We start from the raw sequence: 26,062 nt of genomic DNA on the forward strand, positions 1-26,062 counted from the left end.
TTCTCACCATAAAACAAGCAGATATCAGGATTTTTGTACAGTCAAGAACATCATTTATTCAATCAGGTGCTGCTCTTTACAAACATTGTAGTTTTTTATAATGGAAAAGAATCTGTAAATAACATGCAGATTGCCAGAGGCTCTGGAGAGTGCTGGAACAGAGATACTTCTGTATCAAAACAAGCAAATTGGAAACACAATCTGAGTAGATATCCATGGGTAAATCGGGGCAGACTATGAATAAAAGTCTGCAACTAAAGTTTAATAATACTGACACAAGCCAGTGTGGATGTAGGGAAGATTTTACTGCTAACGTAACCTATTACTAGTCCAACCATAGATTACAAAGCTGCCACCACATCTGGATCAGTACTTGTAAATGCATGTCATATATTATTCTAAGTGCACTATGTCTTCTGATTTAATCGATGCATAAGGTGCAATTAGTAAATCATCGGGCAAGTTCTTTAAACAGCTGGTCTCAACCACTAAAAGGTGCTTTATAGAGACTTTTGAATTATGACTAAAATGGAAATAAATACACACAAACAAACACGACAGAGCTATTGTGCATCTTCTGGTTCAGCGCTCTCCACCGACAGCCCAAAATGATTTGGTACCAGGACCGCACCGCTTCCCAAGACACACCGGTACTGCTGGTCTCAGATTTAGGAAAGGTGAGCGGAGCCGGTCCTGGGTCGACTTCAACTCAGTGCTCACTGCGTTTGACCAAAGAGCAAGAGATGTGTATGATATAAACATGTGAAGCATACAGACAGGGATATAACAGAGTTTACAACATCTTGCTCGAGAGAAAAAGGTTCAACATTTTTTCATCAAAAGTAGGGAGAGGGAGGAAAGATAAGGATAGACATCTACGGTGCCAAGAGCGAGAAACTGATAAAGACAGGTACAGAGAAAAAGGGACCCTTTTTTTTAATCATCGTACAATAAAAGAACGAAATCACATCCATTTTCTTGTAATACTATACACTGTGTTTACAGCTTGGAAAAGCACAGAAGGAGGAAAGATGGGTGTTCATCATTTACAAGATGGTGTCTGTGAACAAAAGGCACTTTAAATGGCTCAACCTTTAAATGCTCACCTATACACTACAGCACGAACACTATGGGAGCTCATTTACATACAGGAACTGTTTCCAGGATGATAACGGGGTGGCCGTGGGGCACTGAATGTTTTTTTTTCCAGATGCGTTTTTTGCCTCTCATCTTGAACCACATGTGCTCTAAACTACAACGAACAAAACCCTACTCACATTAACATCGATACAATCTTCTCTAAATGAAGCCCAGAGTGAATGTGACGAACCCTCTACTCTATTCTCAATCGTGACGCTTCATTATAGCCGTTCCTCCAACCAAGACATGCTTTTCTGCATATTCATCTGCTATTACGGTACATTCAAGTCCTCCGGGAACGTTCGTATTTACGAGTTGTGAAGTCCTCAAGTGTGTTTAAATCCCCTTCTACTGTTCTTCTGAAAAATGGCAAATAAATAATGCGTATCAGGTGTGCATTTTGATTTTTATTCAATTCATGGAGGTGCTGTGAACAGAATCGTTGTGCATTATATTGCAATTGTGGAGTATTATCATAATTTATTATGCAACTTTATTGCAAATGTAATGTATATATAATTTCATACATTTTAACAAATTTAGATGCTGCATCAATTGCTATGACATTGTGGTGACGTTCCTTTGCTTTCAACTCATAAATACGATCTTTCTGACATGACTTGAATGCACCATTTGAAGAAGAAAGAATGGGCACTGCTTTCTTAAAGGTTGTAATAAAATGCCTTTTGTCAGAACCAAAATATATATATATAAAAATATGAAACCCCCTTAGTAAATACAAAAGAGAATAGGAGAGAAACAGAGGCTCGTCAGAAACAGTTGTTCTGGTGTGGTATTATTCGCATATGAGTATCAGAAGCACCAGTATTTCTTTTCTTTCATTTTTGTCATAATACATTTGCTTTTGTAAAATCATTCCTTCGGCTCCCCTAGAATAGTTTAAAAACAAAAGCTTACAAATAAAACATTAAAAAAAGATAAATGAAAAGTAAAAATTAACTTCCCCTCTTTAACACTTTGAAAGACTGGGATTCTTTTTGTGGCCCTTGTGTTTAGAGTCCAGGAGCTTGCAGACTTAATTTTTTTTGTCTTTTTTTTTCACTTGCTTCGCTTCCTTAAAAATCTGAAGAAAAACACAGATATCTACCCAACACATTGCACAAGGCTCAGTCCACAAAGAACTTCTTTTCCCTCTCAATAATAACACTTTTCAACAAAGAGAATTTTTGATTTCTCTGAAAAATTAGTTTCTGCTCTGAAGCTGTATTTGTGTCCTGTTTTTGATCTGCACTGACCTGATCCGACAGTCCTGGCGGTTCTGACAAGATGATACGATGTTTGTGGGTTTAACATGTTTGGACATTTCTGATGACATCACTGACTCGGGTCAAAGGTCAAAAAATAACTAGACTGCCATAGAGCTAATTTCACAGCGGAAGAACTAATATATATATATATATATATATATATATATATATATATATATATATATATATATATATATATATATATATATATATATATATATATAAACACACACACAGTAAAAGTACGATATGTTCTATAAATATAATGTTTGCAGTTGCTTATTTGATGTTTGACAAGTCCATGATACATATTGTACATATTTTCTGTAGCTTATACATGAAGTGAAGACCCTGAATTGCATGTAAAGGGGACACTGAGGCACTTTGATGCGTTTCAAGTGAATGATGAAATTGTCAGCTCTCAGCCAATCAGAGTCCCTGACAATGTGACTGACAGCCAGGCAGTCCAGTTATTTAGTGAGGTCAGTGGTTTAGAGTGTTTGTACTGAAAACATGACTTTGTTTTTTGAGTTCACCTAAAAGTTAAATACACTGTACTTTAAATAGGGTGCATATTGTAAAATCATGTTTGATATAGGGGTTTGAGTTTAAAGGTTTCCCTTTGTCCTTTAAGGAAGTGGGTGTGTGTCATTGTGCAATGTTTGTGTATGTGTGCATGTATCTTATTTAGTTGACCACTGTGCTGACAGGCTAAATATAATGGCAGTCGGCCGTGAGTAGATTGTTGTGCGAGTCAGGCTGTACCTGTGAACTGAAACAAAAAACCGAGGAGTGGAGGAAAAAAACTGATGGTAAATATACAAACTAACTGTAAAGTGATGGAAAACATGATTGACAGGAAGGGCAGAGCACTGTCGACATAATAACGATCTAAAACATCTGATTAATTAAGCTCTAAGAGGAAAAGATGAGATTGTCTGTTTGTTTGTTAGTCACATTCTAGTTGAAGGAGAGTTGATCTTAACCTGTTACTCTAAAAACAAAATAGCACAATTCCACATGCTGTCCAATCTGACGTTATACAAACTAAAATCACAAAAAACCAGATTTAAAAAACACAAGTGAATGGGCACGTCACAAAAACATATCCAGGTCACATCCCAGAATCAAAACCCATTTTTGGGTCATTGAGATTGACTGCATTGTGACTATATTTCTATGACAATTAAGCACATTTTCATCCATAATTCTAACTAGTAAATAATCAGTAATCATAACATAATAATAATAATAATCAAATAAAATGCTTTGCATTACAGCACAGTAATGAGATTAATAATTTTCCGTGAGAACATTTAGAGAAAATTGGCTTGATTATTAGGAAAATAATTTCACTGTTAAATGTTATTGATGAAGTTTTTTTTGTAATCATATTTCTTTATTACTTTCAAACATAATTTTAGAAATTTGGTTTTAGGGTGAAATATGACCTGGAAAGTTTTGACATTCACCTAAAAAAAAAAAAAAAAATACTGCAACACCAAACCAAATGCAAAGTAAAGCAGAAGAAGCCCTTGTTTGCAGGGTCGACTGTAGGATACTGATGCACAAGCATTGATTGATAGACGGTAGCGAAGAGGTCAGAGATGGATGCACCAAATGCACCCTCATTAGTTCATGCAAACCAGTTTTATGACTCAAATCACTGGCCTTTTAATCATTTAAAACACTACAAAATGAAAAATGATGAGTCACAAGCTTGACATTACAGTCACTCGTGCTTGACCCTTCCCATTCCTGTCATCAGCTGTCTATATGATGCTGTGATGCGTGTCTCAGTCTATTGTCTCAGTGTAGCGCTGTCATTGATGTGTGTATTGCTCATCTGTGTGTGCTTTACCTTACAAACATGTAGCCTGACTCCACATCACAAATCTAAGACAATATGTGCATATGTTTAGGTGAAATGCACTGGGTTAGTGTTATCTGTTGTTTTGCTTACAGTCTATTGCTTGTCAACTGGTAAACAGTGAGAGGATGCCGAGTTCACACTGTGGAACAGAGGGCATCACCAAAATCATCAAATCCAAATAAGGAAGTCTAAGCCTGAGCCAATCAGAAGGCTTCAGCCAAGTCTCTCCATCCAATCACATGTGTCCGAAATCAAAGGTCCATTTTTTATTATTTAATTTTCTAAAGAGTTCTGACTGGGAAGAGATGGATTTTCCTCAACATGGCATATGACTGGCGGATGAACAAATGAAGGAAAGGTAAATGGGGTTGGTTGATGTGCTGGATGTCTCAGGAAGATGACGATAGCATCAGTGTGTCATTTCTTTGTTTTGTTCTCCGAGCTATCCAGACTGGCAGGGTAATGATGAAGTCTTCCAGATCCCTCGATCCAAAGAGGGTGTCAGCAGTTTGGGCAATCGAGTGTGTATCTGTGCGTGTGTTTTGTGTGTGTGAGTGAGACTTTAAAGGGGGGGCCTGCGGGAAAGTTCCATACTTAGCTTTGTGACTCCATTTCCAGTTTTCATTGTGGATTTGTGTCTGTGTCATTCATGAAAAGTCTCGTCAAAGGAACCATGACTGTAAGAAAAGGAAATTAATGTGAGTCACCCTAAAAATAACTTTAGTTCATAAAAATAACCTTTGTTAAGTTTGCTGAGTAAATTAGATTGATATGTTTATTTATTTATTTGTATATATTAATAATTGTTTCAGCAAGGATGCACTATACTGACCAAAAGTGACAGTAAAGACTTTTATAATGTTGGTAAGCAAGGTTTCCACAAAAATATCAAGCAGCACAACTGTTTTCAACATTGATAAAAAATGTTTCTTGAGCAGCAAATCATCATATTAGAATGATTTCTGAAGCATCGTGACACTGAAGACTGAGTCAGATTTGAATCACGGGAATAAGTTACATTTTAAAATATATAAAATTTTTACTGTTGTTTTGATCAAATAAATGCAGCCTAGGCGAGCATTAGAGACTCCAAAATGTCAATAGTAAAACCCCCTTTCTAGTCTTGAAATTCACCATGGTAATATTTGTTTGAAACGTGGATTTGGAATGACATGAAGGCAGGGACAGCATATCCAAACACTTCAAAATTATTTTTTTCTGCTGAGTGAACTATTTCTGACATTTCCTGACAGTTTGACATCTCACATGATTCAACAGAAATGCTGTGGCAGTTCTCAGAATAACCACTAGAGGACAGTGGTCACAATATAAACACACACACCACCTCTACAGACCAGCTTAGCCTCATAGTGTTTAGATGGTATCTAAAGAGAAATATGTGACTTAAGAAGGTTACTGATTTTTTGACTCAGTAGAAGTCCTAGAATCTGTTGATTCCTGTGGGACCCATATTATACTTCTATCTCTCTCACTGTGTCCTCAGTAGTGAGGTCCATCCTTTTTCTTAAGTTCTCTCCTTAAGTTCAAGTTCAACTACCTATGACATCAAGTCTGGTTGCTGAGGGAAACCAGACATTCGGACGTGTCACCCTCTTCTCTGTCTGTCTCGCTCTCTCTCTCTCTCTCTCCTCAGTATGTCAGACTTTCTCTCTTGCATAGATCTGCGTGTTAAAACTACATTTAACACATGTGAACTAGGCCAATGCTCAGTCCGTACGTTAAAAATGAACAGGACCTTTTCTCCTCTTACAACTTTTTCCCTCAGTGCAAATGCTGTTACCTGAAGTTTACTAGGATGTGTCTAAGAGTTTTTCCCCTCTAGATCTCTACGTGGTGGCACATATGTGGAATATTCTTTGCAATAAGTCACCAAGACAATAATATATTACATATATATTATTTATAAAAAAAAAATTTATTTACAGTACTTTGAGCCTGAGAAACTTCTTTCAAAAACATTGAAAATCTTACCAACCCCCAACTTTTTTTTTTTTAAGTTTGAAACTTACAGTTAGAAATTTACCGTATTCAATCGTACTAAAAGTAATTCAAAATAACTTCACAGATGAGGCAAAAAGTATATTTTGGACCTTGCAAGTGTGTAAATGTGTATGCAGAAACATATGGAAGCATATGGGTAGCATTATTCAATTTGGGATGTAATATGCAAAATGACAATGCAATATGTAAAATGGCAATGCATTTCTGTATTTACATTTACATTTTCCAATACATTTGTGCAACTTTGGTGCAAAATGAAAATGAAAATTAAATTACATAATTTTCATTTGCCATTTACTACACCAGTTTTAAAATGTAAAATGAATATAAATTTTAACGCTTTATAAGTTGCAAAATTAAAATGAAAATGTATTACAGAAATGATTAGATATGTCTAACATGTTAAAGCAAAAACTGTGGCAAAAATATCATTTAAATGCTATTTTTCTTAATTGCATTAACACTCACAGTCAAGACACTTACGATTGCATTTTCATTCGGTGTCCCGCAATGAATGTAGCAAAACTCAATGTGCACATTGAAAATGCATTCCGAGCCGATCACGTGTCCCCGCCCTCGCGCCACGTCAATCATTGTGTGAACAAGGCGGGGCTTACAGAAGGTCAGAGACTCAAGTCTCAAGAAGAGGATTTAATCAAGCGAGACAACATGGACAAGACAGTTGGTCCGTGTATGTTTTGATCATTTCGGTTTATGGCTTCAATATTTCATTCGCACTTGTGGGCGGAGCTGAAACGCTGCTTTCATCTGATTGGTCGAATCGGATCGGTTTTCATCTGACAGCCTTCAGCTCGGTCTTGTCATTCTTTCAGGCAAAATAAGAGTCAGTGCGAGTGAAGCACTGAAATGTCTGAAACTATGCTCACTGTTAATTAGCATAATATTTGAATCAGATGTAGCTGGGCACATAATTCGTGCTGCTGAGACCTGCAAATTATTTCTAGGTTATAGTATTGTATGAATATTGTCCCACTGATAAATACAGTGCAAATAGTTCTGTCCCTTTGGATAACAGTGAAGTGGAAATTAAAATCAATAATAGACTGAACAGTTCCATGTCTGTAACATTTACCACTCTCATCTTTTAAGTCATAAGGCACTAGGTATGTGTGTGTGTGTGTGTGTGTGTGTGTGTGTGACATTAATAAATAATTGTAAAAATGAATATAGTTACATTTCTAAATAAAAATAGTAAAATTAGCTCTATGCTGCTCAGTGCTCCTGTAGCCTACCCCAGAGCGCCCTCTCGCGGCTGTAGACGGTAATGTTTTCTCTTGCTCTTGAATAAATGTGACATATAGTCCAGTGCGACTTATATATGTTTTTTTCCTCGTCATGACGTATTTTTGGACTGATGCAACTTATACCGAAAAATACAGTTAACATTATTATTATTATTTATTATGAGAGTAATTGACACAGACTAGAACTTTAATGTTTCGCCCAATTCAGCTCATATCTTTAGACTCGTCCGACTCGTGTTGCTTGTATAACTGGCCAGACTTACCTTACCAAAAAATCCTATTTAATTTTATTTCATAAATTTAACTATATTTATTTCCACTTTACTGTTATCCAAAGGGACAGAACTATTTGCACTGTTTTTATCAGTGGGACAATATTCATACAATACTACAACCTAGAAATAATTTGCAGGTTTCAGCAGAACGAATTATGTGCCCAGCTACATCTGATTCAAATATTATGCTAATTAACAGTGAGTGTAGTTTCAGACATTTCAGCTGAAGGCTGTCAGATGAAAACCGATCCGATTCGACCAATCAGATGAAAGCAGCGTTTCAGCTCCGCCCACAAGTGCGAATGAAATATTGAAGCCATAAACCGAAATGATCAAAACATACACGGACCAACTGTCTTGTCCATGTTGTCTCGCTTGATTAAATCCTCTTCTTGAGACTTGAGTCTCTGACCTTCTGTAAGCCCCGCCTTGTTCACACAATGATTGACGTGGCGCGAGGGCGGGGACACGTGATCGGCTCGGAATGCATTTTCAATGTGCACATTGAGTTTTGCTACATTCATTGCGGGACACCGAATGAAAATGCAATCGTAAGTGTCTTGACTGTGAGTGTTAATGCAATTAAGAAAAATAGCATTTAAATGATATTTTTGCCACAGTTTTTGCTTTAACATGTTAGACATATCTAATCATTTCTGTAATACATTTTCATTTTAATTTTGCAACTTATAAAGCGTTAAAATTTATATTCATTTTACATTTTAAAACTGGTGTAGTAAATGGCAAATGAAAATTATGTAATTTAATTTTCATTTTCATTTTGCACCAAAGTTGCACAAATGTATTGGAAAATGTAAATGTAAATACAGAAATGCATTGCCATTTTACATATTGCATTGTCATTTTGCATATTACATCCCAAATTGAATAATGCTACCCATATGCTTCCATAGAAACAAAAGAGGACACTGTAAAGTCATACTTGCTTACATAATAAATCTGATGAATCATAAGACATTTGGTTTTGGAATCAGTGAAGAGGAGGAGGAGGAAATGATTGTTTTCATGTGTATGGTCTTATTGTTAGTGCTTGTGGTTTTTGTAGCTGGTGAGAGTGGGAACACGGCCACAAAATTCATTTGAAATGAGCAGCGTGTCCCTCAGCAAACCCCCAGAGAAACACTGACTGCTACCAACCACATGCACTTAACAACGCTCAGACCCACGATACTCGCTGATCAAAAACACAGGATTGATGGATGGACTGAAGAGCCGATTTTCAATTTAAAGGAATACTCTTGGGCATTTTAATGTCTGCACACCACATCTTTAGCATGATGATGATTAGAAAAGACACTCACCCTCAGCTTGAATAAAACAAAGAGGACATGTGTTTACAGTAAATACACTTTCAATGGAAGCCTACCAGACAAGCAGGCCTGAGGGTCTAAATGCAAAAACGTGCCTTATTTGAGTGAAATCAAAATGGACAAAACACTCCTCATCTTGCTTGCTAAGCTTCAAATGAAACTTTGCTTACTGTAAACATGTTTCCCATTGTATACACAGATCATCTAAATAGAAAGCTAATCAACAGCATTGCACGCATGTCCCTAGAGTAAATCTGCATGCATGTATGTACCTGAGTCTGCTGTGGGATGTTCAGAAAGTTGTCCCGTGATCCGATGCTGACAAACCTGTTGGAAGCTGAGGAGCCTGACGCTGGGTATGCTGCTGGGACACACACACGTCTGTCAGCATTCACAGCTGTGATGCTTGTGTTTGTATTGTAAAGATTTTAATAAGAAGCTCATATTTGAATCATTGGCATTAAAATGTAAAATAAGCAAGTGACTTAAATGTGAAGTGCGCATTTGTGGCATTAAATGGGATTGTGATCTGTTAGAGTAAATTAAGAAATTAAGGTTTGGCTGGTTTGAATTGGCCAATAAGCATCTGCTGGTTGATTATGAAAATACACAATTATGAGAGCAAACTCTTTTTACATTTCAAAGTTCCGATTTACCAGTCAGTAAGTTAAAAAACAACCAGCAGGGATGGAATTTACAGATTGGAATTATTATTTAATATTAATCATATTATATATATATATATATATATATATATATATATATATATATATATATATATATATATATATATATATATATATATATATATATATATATATAATATTCTTAAATATTAAACATTAAATTTTAGGATATGTTTTGTTGTTGACCTTTTTTCTTTTTGAAACATCTAATGGAGTTCTAATGTCTTCTGCTGCCTTTAATGACACATCTATTCTAGACGACCATTAATGACGATTTATAGAAAATGTATTACTTTCCTTGGAGTACTATGATAACCATATTTGCGTGCTCAGTGTGTGCTAACAATTTTTGGGTTTCGATAAATGGCTGATGCATATTAAACTGCAGTTTGGGATCAAGGATTTGAATGAAAAAAATGTTCAGGTGAAAAATGCCAAAATTGAAAATTAATTTATACTTTCTAAATTCAAATTCAGGGCAGTTTTGCGGAGTGGACTCCATGGAATATGAGGAACATTTATATGTTTGCAGAAGTGTTCATAAATGTGTATGTCTGTGTGTGTGTGTGTGTGTGGGGGGGGGTGTGTGTTATCTTCTTAATATGACTGAAAAAGGTTGCTGTGTGTGTAAAAACACTGAAAGATGAAAGATAAAAAATGAAGGGATGCAACAGGTTGAGACCAATACACCATTCCATAGATATGAAATGAACGAATGAGGAAAAACACAGAAAGAGAAAGAACATTAGCAAATGAGAAGGGAGAACAGGACGGGATGTTCTTCTCATAGATTTGCTCAACCAGGCTCCTCTTTTTGCCCAGCCGCCCTGCTGACAGCACCCGACACACACACATCCCAAGCAAAGACCAACAACCCAGTGCCGCCTGCTCTCACACACTGCCAGACACAAAATCCCTTCACCTGCACGTCTCCACAGATTTCCTTTTTGTATTTAGCTTGATGTGTCAATGGAAAGGCGCTCTTGCTGAATGCGGGGCATACATTTTTTATTTGTTTGTTTGTTTGGAGTCCATGCCAGCTGCCCTGAATTTGATCTCTTGAAGGAAGAAAAGAAAGAAAGGAAAATGAAAAGTGAGAGTGATGTGGAGGGAGGCTGATCTATGGGAGTGATTGGTTGGTGTTCTTGCTTTGATTCAGCCAATGAAATGTCAGTGACTGATTGCAATTGGATAAATAAATGAAAAAACAGGATGAAAAGGGAATAGAATGAGAAAAAATTAACAAAGAAAAAAGTCAGATGCAGAAGAGCAGGGCATCTAAAGACAGAAATATACTTTACGCAAGTATGCAAACAGGAATCCATAAAATAGCTGAGCCTATTATTCAGATATCTTATAATGAACATGTCAATCCTTTAACTAACCTAAAAAGAAAGAAAACTGACTGTAGAAGATAAAAATATGCAAATGGCCCCAATGTGCTCTGAAACATTTTGAAACACAGCTAGAACTATCTGCGTACTTGCGTAGGATATGTTTCAGGCCTAATGGTCAAAAATTTTGGTTTTATACTCGAAAAATGGATGAGTTATTTTCAGCGCAGCGGTAATGGGACGTTTTCGAGGGCTCTGGTGGGTCTGGTGCTTGAGCGGACACTTACAGGGCGAGGCCGGAGAGCCGCCTCCGCTCTCGGGGTGTGTGTGGCTGGGTTTGTGCTCGGGCAGGGGGAGGGGCATCGGCACCGGCCGCGCTACCGGAGGAGGAGGAGGAGGCAGTAAGAAGGAGCTGGGCAGTTTGTTCTGACCGCTCCCGTTAGGCTGCAGATACACACACACATACAGATGGTGAGGGGGTGAAAGAGGCACACGCACACACACACACACACACACACACACAGATACAGAAATGTGGAGGAGTGCAATCACAAAGGGTGAGATTGGAATGTTACAAATGCACAGACACATTCAAAAATTAATAAACACATGCACAGTTAGTAAAGTGTTATGAAACATGCCCTTTTAGTATAGATCTGTTTTGGAAAATGCAAAAACAATTGCAAAAGCAAAACAGACATTTTTCTAAACTCGCTATACAATTTCTGATTTCAGTCTCCACAGTTAATCGTTACTGCATTTTCTTGAAAAAAGGCAGACTTAGCAATATTCTCTCCAACATACATGAGGTTAATATTACTTTTTTTTTCATGTGTAATATTTTTTTATTTTTTTATAATGTAACTTTTCAGATCATTTTCATCACAACCATATGATGAATCCTTGATTTTAAACCCAGATGAAGAAAAATATAACAAGAAATAATTGTAAACACTACCATATCTGTTTAAAACAAGTGTTTTAGTGTTTTCTTTGTATAACAAATGAGGCGATGAAACTGAAATCAAAACAAGATAAATGGAGACTGTCAAGTGTTAGATAATGAAGAGAAAGAGAAAGGAAGAGAGGAGAAAGAGAGGGACTTTAGCAGAGATGTGTGTCAGTGAGTGTGTGCGTGTGTGTGTGTCCACACTGGTGCTGTGTTAATCATGATATTGTGTGTGTGTGTTACCTGTGCCCCTGGCTGCCCGGAGCCGTCAGCACAGACGAACTGGACGAACTCTTTGAGCGGGTCCTGATGGTGGTGATAGCGGATGGTGGGGTGGGTGAAGTATGGACTGGACTGCTGGATGATGGAAGGAGCAGGGAAATGAAGGGCAGAAGCTGAGGCACGCGGACTCCCTGAGAAAGACAGAAAGAAAGTGAGCAAAGTGTGTAAGAGACACAGAGTATTGTAATATTGTACTGGATATTAGCATTTGTGTGTGTGCTCATATAAACCTAAATTCTTCAATTTCCCCCATTTGTGAGTGTGACCCTGGAGCACAAAACCAGTCACTGGGGTATATTTGAAGCAATAGCCAAAAAACATTGTGGACCCTATCATACACCCGGCGCAATGCGATGCAAGGCGCAGCGCAAGTGTGTTTGCTAGTTTCAGTCCGGCGCCGTTTGCATTTTTCCGTCCTGCACCACGTCATTTAATTAGCAAATGCATTTGCGCTCATTTTTGCACCCATGGGCGTGCTGGTCTTAAAAAGAGGTGTGTTCAGGCGCATTGCTGGCGCATTGCTATTGTAAGGAGCTGAAAATAAACTGCACCATAAACTGCTCAAACCTGGTCTAAAGTCTGGCGCAATGATTTTTCTTTGTTATTGAAGGAACGTACATGCTGCTTATTAAACTCAAGGATGGACTGCAGCACACAAAATAACAAATATTAAAAATTAAATGATTGCAACGCATAAGATAATGTTTTTGAAAGAAGTGCTTTACACTTTGTGTTTAAATCATTAAAATAGTGCCCTGTATGGGTCAAAATTATCAATTTTTCCTTCACGCAAAAAATCACTAGGATATTAAGTAAAGATCATGCTCCATGAAGATATTTTGTAAATTTCCTAGCATAAATATATCAAAATGTAATTTTTGGTTAGTAATATGCATTGCAAAAAATTCATTTGGACAACTTCAACGGCGATTTTCTCAGTATTGAATTTTTTTTGCACCGTCAGATTCCAGATTTTCAACCAGTTGTATCTCGGACAAATATTTTCAGATCCTAATAAACCAAACATCAATGGAAAGCTTATTTTAAAAAAATAAAATAAATAAATTTAAGTTTTTAAGATTTTAAGTTCCAGGGTCACATTTTAATAGTGTTATAACCTTAATGGAATAGCATAACTTTTTGACATTATTTATTTATTTTACATTTATTCATCCTCATTTACCATATAATGAATGTAAATGGGGCTCCAAAAAGGACAAAAAAGTGCCAGAGAAGAAATCCATACAACTCATGTGCTTCACGTTAAGTCTTCTGAATTTACACAATAGCTTTGTGTAAGGAACTTTTTAAAGAAAACCACTATTAAGTCAAGAAGTAGGATTTTTCAAATGTTTTTGAAAGAAGTCTCTTATGCTCACCAATGCTTCATTAATTTATTCAAAAATACATACGTTATATTTTGAAGTATTATTCCAATTTAAAATAACTGTATTCTATTTGAATATATTCAAAAATGAGATTTATTTATAGTATTATTCACCTCTACTGTATGGAAAAAAGCAGCTTGGACATTCTGCGTAACATCTCTTTTTGTAAGCCACATAAGTCAGATTTGGAACGACGTGAGGATATATGATGACACAATTTTCATTTTTAGCTGAACTGTTTCTTTTAACGCCATTTCCATCATCCTCTTTTTCCTCTTATCTATCTCATCCTGTCCCTCTTTTTTGTCTATATCCAACTCCCTCTTTTTCTTCAGTCTTCTTAATCTCATTAGGTACTGGGCAGGAGCCAGGCACATGGGGTGCCAACAAACACACACACACACAGAAACAAACGCACTCATAAACACCCTTAACACACAAACAAAAATTATATCTTCTCAATCTCCACAAGAGTTCTTCATCACTCAAGAAAGCAAACCACAGTATCTCTCTCACAACAGCAGCCAACATCCATCCATAACTCACACAAACATATTAGAAACGGCAGCGAGACGGTCTTTCTCATGTGCATGCAGTCTGCCCTCGTCTCCCGGCTTAACACAAACCTTGCTTTTTCCACTGTCTGACTCTACATAAATAATCTAACCAGAAGCGTCTGCCGAAGAAAAACCTCCATAGTCACACGCACGTATAATCCACTTAAAGCCGCTGCTCTCTGTCCCGCTGACCTTTACTTGATTAGGGCTCGCCAGCTGCAGCCGGACCCGAACGGATAGCAATTCTGTGCTTTTCCCAGGGCCATCGGATGGGATTAAACATCTGGGACGTCAGAGAGAACACGGGAGGGAGCTCTGAATCGCTCTCCTTTGGGTGGGAATGGAGACGTTTGGGGCGGCCTGAGAGACTGCGGTCTTAATGCCTCTGAATATCATCGTTTTACTGACTGGATTTCCATGCCGCTTTGAGTGTGCCTGCCAAGAAGAGCCCGATAAGAGCACCCCCAATCATCATCCCCCACATACACATGCTCTCCTTCACATTTTGTCCTGTGCCAATACGACTGACAGCATGTCTGTATAACAAGCAACATGCTCGCTGGCTAATTTTGAAAACGGAGAGAGCGAAACGTACAGTTTTTATATGAGTCTCTTCTTGGTCACGCATCTGTTACACATTAGGAAGCTTTCTAAACATTCCCTCATGGCTTTCCCCGTTTATGTCTCTGTCCCTCTCCTTCACTTTTCTTCAACCAAATATAGGCTTATTCACAAGGATGTTAAAATGAGAATGTTTGAAATGAGAACAAAATGAGCAAATCCACTCTCTGACATTCAGATGAGAGCTCTGCACACTGTTGTTTAATTGTTAAATGAGTGCGGTTCATCACAAAGAGTAGAATATGTGTCCTGAGAATGGAGGAAAATATTTTTTAGTAGGGATCTTTTTGCAATTTGACTCTTTTGAGAACTTTGATTTATCATTTATTCTTTTTAGGAATTCTATACAGTACATTTTTGTGGAAAACTAGATTTTTTGAATGATTAAGATTGACTAAAAAGAACCGACTCAAAAGATGTATTTGTTTGGGAACTGGACTATACTGGCTACACAGATTTCCACAGCAAATTCAGCTGAACAGTGGTGCGAGAAACACTGTCAGAGTATTTTAGTATGGTTTTCATCCACACCGCACATTTAACAACTGTTATAAAGAGAACCAAAATCGATTCTATAAACCAAGCAAGAATTTTAAACTCCACTGTATGTGCACAGGATTTCACAGAACATCTTTAATATGACATCTACATGCAATGATGCATAAGTTGATTCAAATGAAATTAAAAAATAAAATAAAATGTAGGTCACACATTTGAAGAAAGCATCCAGAAAAACACACTTGAGAAATGAAGGTAAAAGCTGTGGATGAGATGATGATGAGAGAAGAGAGGAAAAGATGGAGAGCAAGAGGGAACGTGGATGGATGGTGCCGTTCACGAACTATGGCAGCTCCTTACTTTCTCTGTCTCTCTGCCCAGCCAATCAGAGGCCTCCATTAATAACTCACCACTGTTTAGAGCCAATCAAATGCCACTGAGGGCAATTTAGGACTAGTGTGGTGTCATAATGGGACTTTGGGACCAATCAGAAGCCTGCAATCTAAAACTTGAAATCCCTCCTTTCCCCCTCCATTCTGTCTCTCTCTCTCCCTGCTAGAGTGTGTCTGTCTCACCTGGTCTCACGCCTGCCAGCATGGGCAGCGGGTGGTGTGTGAAGGCCATTCGGGGGGACCTCGTCTGTGCTGACAGGGCGCTGAAATCGAATTTCCCCGCTGGCTTCTTTAGAGACCCAGGAGAGGACAGCCCTGCCAGAAACCACACGTCAACAACAACAACAGCACACACCAATCAAACACTCGCTAGCTCAACTGACTCAACTACACCTCAAATTATCACTGTTGGTTCTTGAAGGGATACCATACATACACTGGTCATTTTTGCTAGTATTTTAACAACAAAAAACTTTATATATTCGGTATTATTTGGATAATCTAATGAATTAATAGATACTTCATATGAGCTCTCTTTCTATGGAACCTGATCAACAAGTTCTAATATTTTTTAGATAAACATATTAATATAAAACATTATAATAAATATAATCGCTATAATTGTAACGTTGTTATTTTAATAACTTTGGTAATGTCTACTTTTGAACAATCTAGTGAATAAAACAAAAAATACTTCATCATATTTGTTTATTTTACCTATTTATTTGGAACTTGATTGACAGGTTCTAATATTTACAATACTTAAAGGGATACCTATTAATATAACTAATAGGTTTTTCCATAAAAAAAGTTTTATCAAAGCAAAAACAGATTCACATTACAAAACTCTTCAATTAAAAGACAGAAAACGGTGTAATCAATATTATAAAACTGATAGTTCTGAGCCACACTGCAAAATATCCGATATTCACACACCTGTGAACAAGTTGCGACATTGCTTGCCAAGCATAAAAAACTAAACTCAGTTTCACAACTTCTTCAATAAACAAGTTATTCCTCGTCTTGACTTGTTTAGGTCACATTCTACTTTGTATTCTTTGCCGTCCTTAATGTGTAAATAACATAAAGCAGTGATGTCCACAAATAGCCATGCAAATATAGCCTGTAGCTGTGTAAACAGTGACACATTTCTACCATCAAATAATGTGTATAGCATCATACCACCCAGCCGTAGTCTTTAACTATTAAATTAGCAACACCTCAACTAGTTCAATCCATCACCAGAAGGATGAAAGAGAGATTAAAATAAAATGAAAAGGTGAGATATTGCAGGAGAAAGTGATAACAGAGAAGGGATGGCTCATAATTGGAAGATAACCAAAACACATGCACAGTCCTCCTGGCACCCATTGCTCAGTATTACTCACACACACACACACACACACACACACACACACACACACACACACACACACACACACACACACTTAAACTTAATTTCAGTTTGATGCTATTTTTTTCCTCTCTGCATTACAAGGCATTAAATCCCATTTCAGCTTAATTCCCCTTCCTCGTTCACTTTCGAGTGCATTTGTTCTCGCATGTGTGTATGCGTGTGTGTGCCAGAGAGAACACCCGTGTGTGTGGGAGTGTGCAAATGCATGTGAAAGTGTTAAGTCTGTATATGTATATTTATCACAAAATGTGTACACATGCACTCAACACATCTCGCCTCCTGGTTCTTTTGAAATAAGAATTTGATGTACTATAAAAATAACACATTCAAAGATTCTCAGAACAAAACATTTACGAAAACTTTTATGAATGCCAGCTAGTTTATTTGTACGACCAATTTTCAGTTTTAAGCTTAATTTACACAGACATCTGGGACCCTCTGACAACATCCCCCATGTTTGAAATTAAAAGTTCACTTTCACTCACATTAAAAAGTTTTTTATGGTCAGTAAGATTTATAAAAAATAGTATTTTATGCTTACCACGGCTGATTTTTTTTCCCCTCAAAAATACAAAATATTATTACATTTAACAGAATTAGTTTTCTATTTGAATAAATTGTAAAATGTAATTTATTTATGTGATGCAAAGGTGAATTTTCAGCATCATTACTCCAGTCTTCGGTGTCAGTTTAATGCATCCTTGCTAAATAAAATTATTCATATCTGTTAAAAAAAAAAAAATAAAAAAAAAAAACAGCCAAACCTTGACCCACTGTTTAACATGGTGTAAGGGTCAGAGAGGCCCCAAAAATGAGTGGGTAAAACTAAATAATATTTCTGCTGCTGGAAACCTTTGCTAATATCATAAATTGACATAATGGGAAGAACTAAACTGCTTAAAAAGCAGTTTTCTTTTCTGAAAAAGGTTTGAAATGAAAAGCATTGCTTTCTGATTATGACATTCACACACAAACGTGGAGCAAATGTCTCCCACTATACTGTTGATACTCGGAAGTGCCATCTGGGACCAGAACACAGACTGAGAGTGTGTGTGTGTGTGTGTGTGTGGCTAATGCGTGGACAGAAGGTGCACCTGTGTTGTGCATTTTCTCAGTGATTGTTTGTGTGTATGTTGCTCTGACTTTGACTGTCCCATCTGGGTTCTTCCAACACTACTAGCTGATTGTGACCACAGCAATCATTTCGTTTAACCTTGTGTACATGTGTAAGTGTGTGTAGTATGTATTCTAACCATGGTAAGGAAACTGCACACCATCATTCTCATGTTTTATCTTCCTCTCTTGAATACTCGTCAAATGGTGCTGCACTGCAACCGGAGAAGGGAATTATTATTAACACGAGAGGAGAGAGGAAGAAGGAGAAAACATTGTGTTGAGATCATGAACATAATGCAATTGATCCCTTTTTCACCGATATGGTACCAATACCCGATCTATCCCCATATAGCCTATATCAGGTCAGTGGAAATCTAGGTCGCTTCTCAAAGGTTCTCTGCTACTGCCGAGTCCAGACTCTGGTATCAGCACCATTTCAGTGTAAAAGGCATGTTCATATGTACACGTGATGCTCACCTGCATCGACATCATTCGGCCAGCCGCTGGACTGGGAGCTGGTGCCAGCCGGAGAACGACTGTAGAAGACATCATCGACAGGACTCTCCATCTCACTGTCATCTATAGACTTACGCTTATTAGAGCTACAGAGAGAGACAGAGACCATGAGAGAGGTTAATCAATATCCCTGTGACTGATAGAGAGTAACACACAAGAGGACTGTGACAGACTTAGTACCTCCGAGGAAGACTGGCGTACAGCTCCACCTCAGACCTACAGAGCAAGAAGAACCACAGGCAAAGGAGAAACAGAAGGAAGGACAAAAAGGAGAGCAAAACCGATCAAATTTGTACTGAAGAGAGACTGAAATAGACACAAAGAGGAGGAATATGGTTGTTTGTGTGTTCACCTTGTGGATGGAGGAGAGGCAAGTGAACGTCGGCCAAGTGCTACTTGGTTGATATTGTAGTAACCGGGACTTTCCAGATCCGCAAGAGAGAAATTAGGACCGGATGCTGCTGCAACAGGGGCTGCGGAAGAGAGGAACGTGTTTGGAGTTTGAACTTTCCAAATGTAAAATCTAAAAACTTAAATATCAAATAGAGAGGGTGAAGTTACTAATGAATCTATGCTAAATGAATGTTAGATGTAATTTACTATACTTCCCATAAATACCATATCTGGGTATTACAACTTGCTTAAGGACGGCATCATTTTTTTCAGGATTATTATCATTAACTAAAACTAAAACTAAAAGCATTAAAACATCTTTGTTACTTGAAATAAACGTTAAAATAAAATACATAAAAAACTATTTAGTTTCAGCATTCCTCATTTTCTTTTAATAAAACTTTAAGAACTAAAATAATGTAAATTAAAACTGAAATAAAAATGTATCTTGAAAAATGAAAAACATTATAAAAAAATGAAAACATTATAAAAATATTATATATATATATATATATATATATACACACACACACACATTTGTAAATAATAACAGTATAATAATGACACTAAAACTACATTCTTTTTTATAAAAACAACTTTACAACAAATTGTAAAGATACAGTAACCTAACAAATCAGAATATCAAATTAGCAAATTGAGTCAGACATAATAACTTCAGCGAGAGGGTCTGTTCACCAAACTGTTCCACTGATTCATCAATAAGAATTCATCAATAAGCGATTCGTTCATGAATTTGGCAACACAGCTAATATTTTTTGCAGTGTGGTGTTCATTTCCGAAAACACTGGTGTGTTAGAGCACTTACTCTGAGACACTCGTACCAGCTCGGCTACGTTCCACACCCCTGAAGTCACAAAGCAGTCCTGAAAACTCAGGTGTCCTGCAGAGACAACACAAATCACATTGCTTTACTCAACATATTCCTCACCCATCTGGAACCTGGTCTCTGTGCTAAGAGACAGACATGAATAACTCTAGTCTAACACTCCTGCTCGTGTGATACTGCTGTACTGAAGTGTGGGGTAAATAAAAGAAAACTTCTATTCATGAAGTATGCATTCAATTGTTCAAAAGTTACGGTAAAGTTAATTATAATATTACAAAAGATGTCTATTTAAAATAAATGCTGTTCTTTCGAACGTTCAAATCAGCGTATTAGACTGATTTCTGAAGGACTGGAGGAATAATGGTAAAAATAGGAATAAATAGCATTTTAAAATATATTACACTTCAAAATTCAAAGTGTAAATTCTAATAATATTTCCCGATATTATTTTTCAAAATACATTTTTTTTAATCAAATAAATGCAGCCTTGGTGAGCATAAGAAACTTATTCATAAACATTTTTAAAAAAACGTTTAAATGGTATAACAGTGTGTAAGTCTCACCGTTTGGTGGGGGTTTGATGTCCACTTCTCCCTGTTGATTGGAATTGTCTGATTGCCCAGATTCTGCATTGAGAAGCAGAGAAAAGATGCATATAAATGTCAGAAAATGACTCATATTCAATTCCTACTGTTTGAACTGGATTGTTCGGTGATGTTTAGGCACTTAGATACTACAATATTGCAAGCAGACTTTATTGAGCCGTGTGAACACGAGAGAGAGAAAATGAGAAACGAGTGTCTAAGTACACACGCATGAAAGTGTGTGTTATCAGCACAGTTTATGGCAGGCTGCGTGTGCGTGTGTGTTTGTGGAGGTGTTGTAGGTGATAAGGGAACACACTGGCTCATGCCAGCATGATTTGATAGAGTGTGTAGAGATTAGGACAAACACACTCGCACAAACAAAAGAACAGCAGTCTAAACTGAGGAGAAAGAGCAAGATGCTTTCTTTTTTCTCTACATTTAGCGTGTTGTCTCCATCTCTCGCCTTCTCTTTCTCTTTTTCTGGAGTCCTGGCAGCCATTTTAGTCTTTGGCAGCCATCTTATTATTGGCGGTGCACACACATTCCTGCTAGCTGACGACATAGACACACAGGATAAACATAGGCCGAAACCCATGAACAAGGCTGAAAAATGTGTACAGTAGATTGTGTTTCTCATGGCATACAGCATCCCTAGTCCTGTTTGAGCTCACCGACGCTCGGACTGAGAGCAAAAGAGCTGCGACAAAACCGTCCACAATTCATTCAGCCTTAATGAGAGCTGGAGATCCCGGCTAACATCTGAGCTCGCTACACATTCAAAAGAAGCGCAGGTTGGTGTTACATAAGCAAATCTCAAAGGCATCACGTTTTTTAAGCTTGGCTGCGGCTGTCACACTTTTAATAAATATAGAGAAAAGAGCGGCTGGGATGTTCTTCAAAACGTCTCTTTTTGTGTTCTGTGAAGGCAAGAAATTCAAACATGTTTGTAATGACTAAAAGATGAGCAAATGATGACAGAACTTGTGAATTTTGTGATCTTTTGATACAGTGCCATTGGTTACACACAGATTGGTGCAGACTGAAAACACTGCAACAACACACAAGTGACCAAAAACTGTCGCTCTGCAGCTTCATCAATGACAGTCCTGACCCTCCTTGTGTGCTCTATAGGTGAGAAAAGACACAACCCAAAAACTCTTTTTTAAACTACATGTAACTGCCACTTTAATGTGTTCGGCCATTAAAACCCCAATCTAACTTTATTATTACAATTACTAATAACTTTTTATATTAGGATATATTTTCAAATGTCATTCATTCCAATGATTAAAGCTGTATTTTCAGCATCATAACTCCAGTCTTCAGTGTCCCATGATCCTTCAGAAACTGATTTGCTACTCAAGAAACATTTCTATTATTATCAATGTTGAAATCAATGACACACGTTTTTTTTTCAGGAATCGCTAACGAATAGAAAATCTAATAGAACATCATTTATTTGGAATAGAAATCTTTTGCAACATTCTAAATTATGTTACTGTCACTTTATCAATCTAATGTCAAAGCATCCATGTCATCTCTTTGATTTTCTGTCTTATTTCATTTTCTTCTTTTTCCTAAATTGTATGTAATGTAACTTTCCTATTTCCTCCCCCCCCCCCTTTTTAGTAAACTCTTTTTCCTAAAAAAAAAAAAAAAAACCTTGTGTGAGGAGTAGACCAAAATGTAATTAAATTCTTAACACAATTGTATTTACCGAAAGTCTTTCCATCCGCTGTGGCTGTCAAATGAAGTTTGTTATACGCTGCATCAAGTTTAATGTTTATGAGTGTCTACACAAGTCCTTTATACTAGAATTTATAATAACATCAGGAGGTACGTGTACATATCTCTCTGTGTCTTTTAAACACTCTCTCTCTGACCCAAACAGATGTTAAACCCCATACAGCCTTTTTCTTCGCCCCCTTCTTCGTCCCAGTTTATCAGCATGCAGTTGGGTTTCACTTAAGAGGTTTAGCATTATGTTGCTAAACATTCTGACCTTTTTTTAATCCATAATGCTCTTAAAGTGTTCCAAAGCGTCCTAATCCCCCTCCGCGGCTCTCCGCACTCGTTTATCAGCCAATACTCATCATTCTCCGGCTTTCTTTCGGCTCTAATTATTTATTTCTCATCCTGAGCTCAGTGTCACGATGAGAACTATCTCATAGCTCGAGGACATCCATATATGTGCGGTACTGGGCTGTTCGACTGCGAGAGCGGTGGATTACAGATGCTCGGGAGAAACATCTGTCTGCACTTACACATGAAGAGCTTTGGGGAGCAGCTCAGCGAACCTAAACTCATTCGTGAGGTTATTTTATTAAAAGCAAGCTGTTTTTCAATGTGCATTTGTGTGTACATTTTTCTATGTATGCATGTGTAAGTCTGTGTATGAAGGAGCAGGTGTGTGAGAGTGATTTCGGCACAGCCTGTCACCCATCTGTGTGCCCGTCTGCAGCCAGAGTGTGCCAACACACACACACACACACACACACACATATAGAGAGAGAATAAATGGAGAAAGAGATATACACGCATGAAGAGAGACGAGAAAAGAGCAGAAAAATAAAGATCTTCTTTCACACATTAATCCAATATTCTCCATCCATGTGTTGAGATAAATAGCATTAATACACATTCACACCAGTGCACAACACCCTGGCTAAAGTCCACATGTGATTTGGGCTCTTTACAAGCTTTTGATTAGATGGCACTAAAGACGGATAATAATTTGTTGAATGGAAATACAGATACAGTTCTATTTTACTCTTTTCTATTATATATTTTTTAAAAACTGTCAAAGTCACATTTCTATCTCATATTCAAGAAAAAAAAAGAAGAAAAATATAACTGCTATTTGGGTAAGTTTTTTTTTTTCAGAAAGAAATTCATACTTTTATTCAGCAATGATCCATTAAATTGATAAAAAGTGACAGTAAATACAATAATAATTGTACAAAAATAAATAAATGCTGTTATTCTGAACAATATATTCATATAAGAATCCTGAAGTGTTTTCAGCATTGATAATAATCAGAAATCTTTCCTAAGCAACAAATCAGCATATTAGAATGATTTCTGAAGGATCATTTGACAATGAATACTGGAGTAATGATGCTGAAAATTTAGATTTGAATCACATTAATAAATTATGTTTTAAAAGATATTCATTTCAAAAACAGTTATTTTAAATTGTAATAATATTTTGCCATATAGCTGTTATTATTTTATTCTTGAGAAAATAACATTCAAAATATTACAAACCCATACACATTTGAACCATAGGTTACTAAAAACAAAATCATATTTTCTTAACTTTATATCAGTAGTAACAATACATACAGAAATATTCTTAATTTCCTTTGTTTTTGCACTCCATTGCGACATAAACCTGATATTGCTAGGTTTACCTATCCCAGGTTATTCAAGTCTACTCTCTTTCTTCCCAGTAGGGGGCTCCTCAGGGCAGTGAGGAAGTCAGACATGTAAACAGCAGAGCTAAAAGCCCCAGAGCTTTGGAGACAGCAGGTGATGCGATTTGGGCCATTTCATGGCAGTCACAGGTGTGCAGACTGACATCAACAAACATCACCTTTCAGTGTCAATAAAAATAAACACAGTTTGTTGATATTTGTGCTTTGGTCGCTGTGGTTCTCTCTCCCAGCACAGTACAAGCACAGGCCCAATAAATGATATCATACACTACAACAGAGAAATACACTAATGATGATCTCTAGTGCTAAATCTGGCGAAGATGAATGCACATCCTTCTCCATTTGTGTGTGTGTGTGTGTGTCCTCAGAACACCCCATGACCCAGACAGGATGTGACTGTTAAACAGGCTTCACAATAGTTCATATGTGAAGGGCTGCACAGGATACCAGGCATAAGATACACACACATGCTCTCTCTCTCTCTCTCTCTCACACACACACACACACACAGGCATTTTAACCTGTATTACAAAATTTAGAAAATATTTATCAACTTTTCTAGTGCATGTTAGCAGGTTGCAACATAAACCTCCAAGTTTTGACATAAAAATCTTAGCTTTGCTTGGTTTTAGTGTTGCTCTCTGAGCCAGTCGTTGCTATTAGTATTGCACACTCAAACAATGATTTGATTGTTAATTTGTCAATGTTAATATTTAGAAACATTAAGATTTCGTTTTTTTTTTCTTTTCAAATTTAATATATATATATATATATATATATATATATATATATATATATATATATATATATATATATTTAAGATTATGTGATCAAAGCTGTATTTTCAGCTTCATTACTCCAGTCTTCAGTGTCACATGATCCTTCAGAAATCATTCTGTTGATTTTCTATATAATATTTATTTTGATCATAAACGTTGAAAAAAGTTGTGCTGCTTAATATTTTATTAAAAATGGCACTAATATGAAATATAAATCTTTTCTAACATTCTTAATGTATTAAATGCATCCTTAATATATTAATGAATTATTAATATATACTTATTTATTAATAAACTATTAATAATAATAAAAATCTTACTGACCCCAAACTTTTCAATGCTAACAACACCCTGGCAACAAAGCAGTGAGTTTTGTACAGACCAGCACTCTTGATCTTCAAAAATGTGCAGATCTTTTTGGATAATGCCACAGAGATCCACCAAACAGATTATGTGATGTAAAAACGCCACTTTGTGCCACAGAAAGAGAAAGAAAGTGATACAAAGAAAAAGAGCCCGAAGGAGGTCTGGGAACAGAAGGTTCTGCCAAAAAAAAAAACGGGAGAGAGAATTAGGAGGGGGAAGGCAGACAGGATCTGTTGCCAAGGAAAGTGAAGAGAAAAGAGGAGTACACAACATACATCTATACAAAGAGAACAGAGCGAACAGACAACTAATAGAGGAGGAGAACAAACAGAATAACAGACAGAAGATACACACTGATACATGAACACACGCACACTTTGACCCCCAGACATAGAGCCAGAAACCTAACATGCTTGCATGTGGACGATGGGGTTCCTTTTCCAGCCAATCACAGAGCTAGAACCTGAATACACAGGCCAATGACATATGGGGATCCAATCCAAACCCCGCCCCCTGAGCTGCCTGCCTTGCTGTTCTTTCTGTATTGTGTTGTTGGAGCACACAGATGCTCAATAAAGTCATGAGTGTGTGTTGTGTTTTGAGTCATTTCTTTTTATTCCCTTAATCTCTATATTTACTTGACTTGTATATGTACAGCACTTTGGGATACACTAGCTGCTTTTAAACGAGCTATATAAATAAACTGACCTTGACCTTGACCTT

The 26,062-nt window shown here is 37.0% G+C and overlaps 1 protein-coding gene across 12 annotated transcripts in view; it reads right to left on the bottom strand.

The window, feature by feature from the left end:
• Window positions 1–30: 30 nt before the first annotated feature.
• LOC128020632 (nuclear factor 1 X-type-like) overlaps window positions 31–26,062 on the bottom strand; it is an 87,814-nt gene continuing 61,782 nt past the window's right edge. For 4 of the 12 annotated variants that reach the window (XM_052607315.1, XM_052607247.1, XM_052607261.1 and 1 more), the window contains 11 exons: window positions 20,734–20,796; window positions 20,150–20,224; window positions 19,283–19,403; window positions 19,111–19,146; window positions 18,892–19,016; window positions 18,552–18,626; window positions 16,065–16,196; window positions 12,387–12,556; window positions 11,482–11,638; window positions 9,447–9,538; window positions 31–4,958 (listed from right to left, as the gene is read on the bottom strand). In XM_052607315.1, coding sequence (XP_052463275.1) covers window positions 4,944–4,958; window positions 9,447–9,538; window positions 11,482–11,638; window positions 12,387–12,556; window positions 16,065–16,196; window positions 18,552–18,626; window positions 18,892–19,016; window positions 19,111–19,146; window positions 19,283–19,403; window positions 20,150–20,224; window positions 20,734–20,796 — 1,061 coding nt within the window. In that variant the 3' untranslated portion in view covers window positions 31–4,943. The remainder of the gene's footprint in view (window positions 4,959–9,446; window positions 9,539–11,481; window positions 11,639–12,386; window positions 12,557–16,064; window positions 16,197–18,551; window positions 18,627–18,891; window positions 19,017–19,110; window positions 19,147–19,282; window positions 19,404–20,149; window positions 20,225–20,733; window positions 20,797–26,062) is intronic. The other 8 variants (XM_052607254.1, XM_052607269.1, XM_052607265.1 and 5 more) reach the window with 8 other exon arrangements.

The sequence above is a fragment of the Carassius gibelio genome, chromosome A1 (assembly GCF_023724105.1).
Source record: "Carassius gibelio isolate Cgi1373 ecotype wild population from Czech Republic chromosome A1, carGib1.2-hapl.c, whole genome shotgun sequence".
Lineage (NCBI taxonomy): Eukaryota > Metazoa > Chordata > Actinopteri > Cypriniformes > Cyprinidae > Carassius > Carassius gibelio.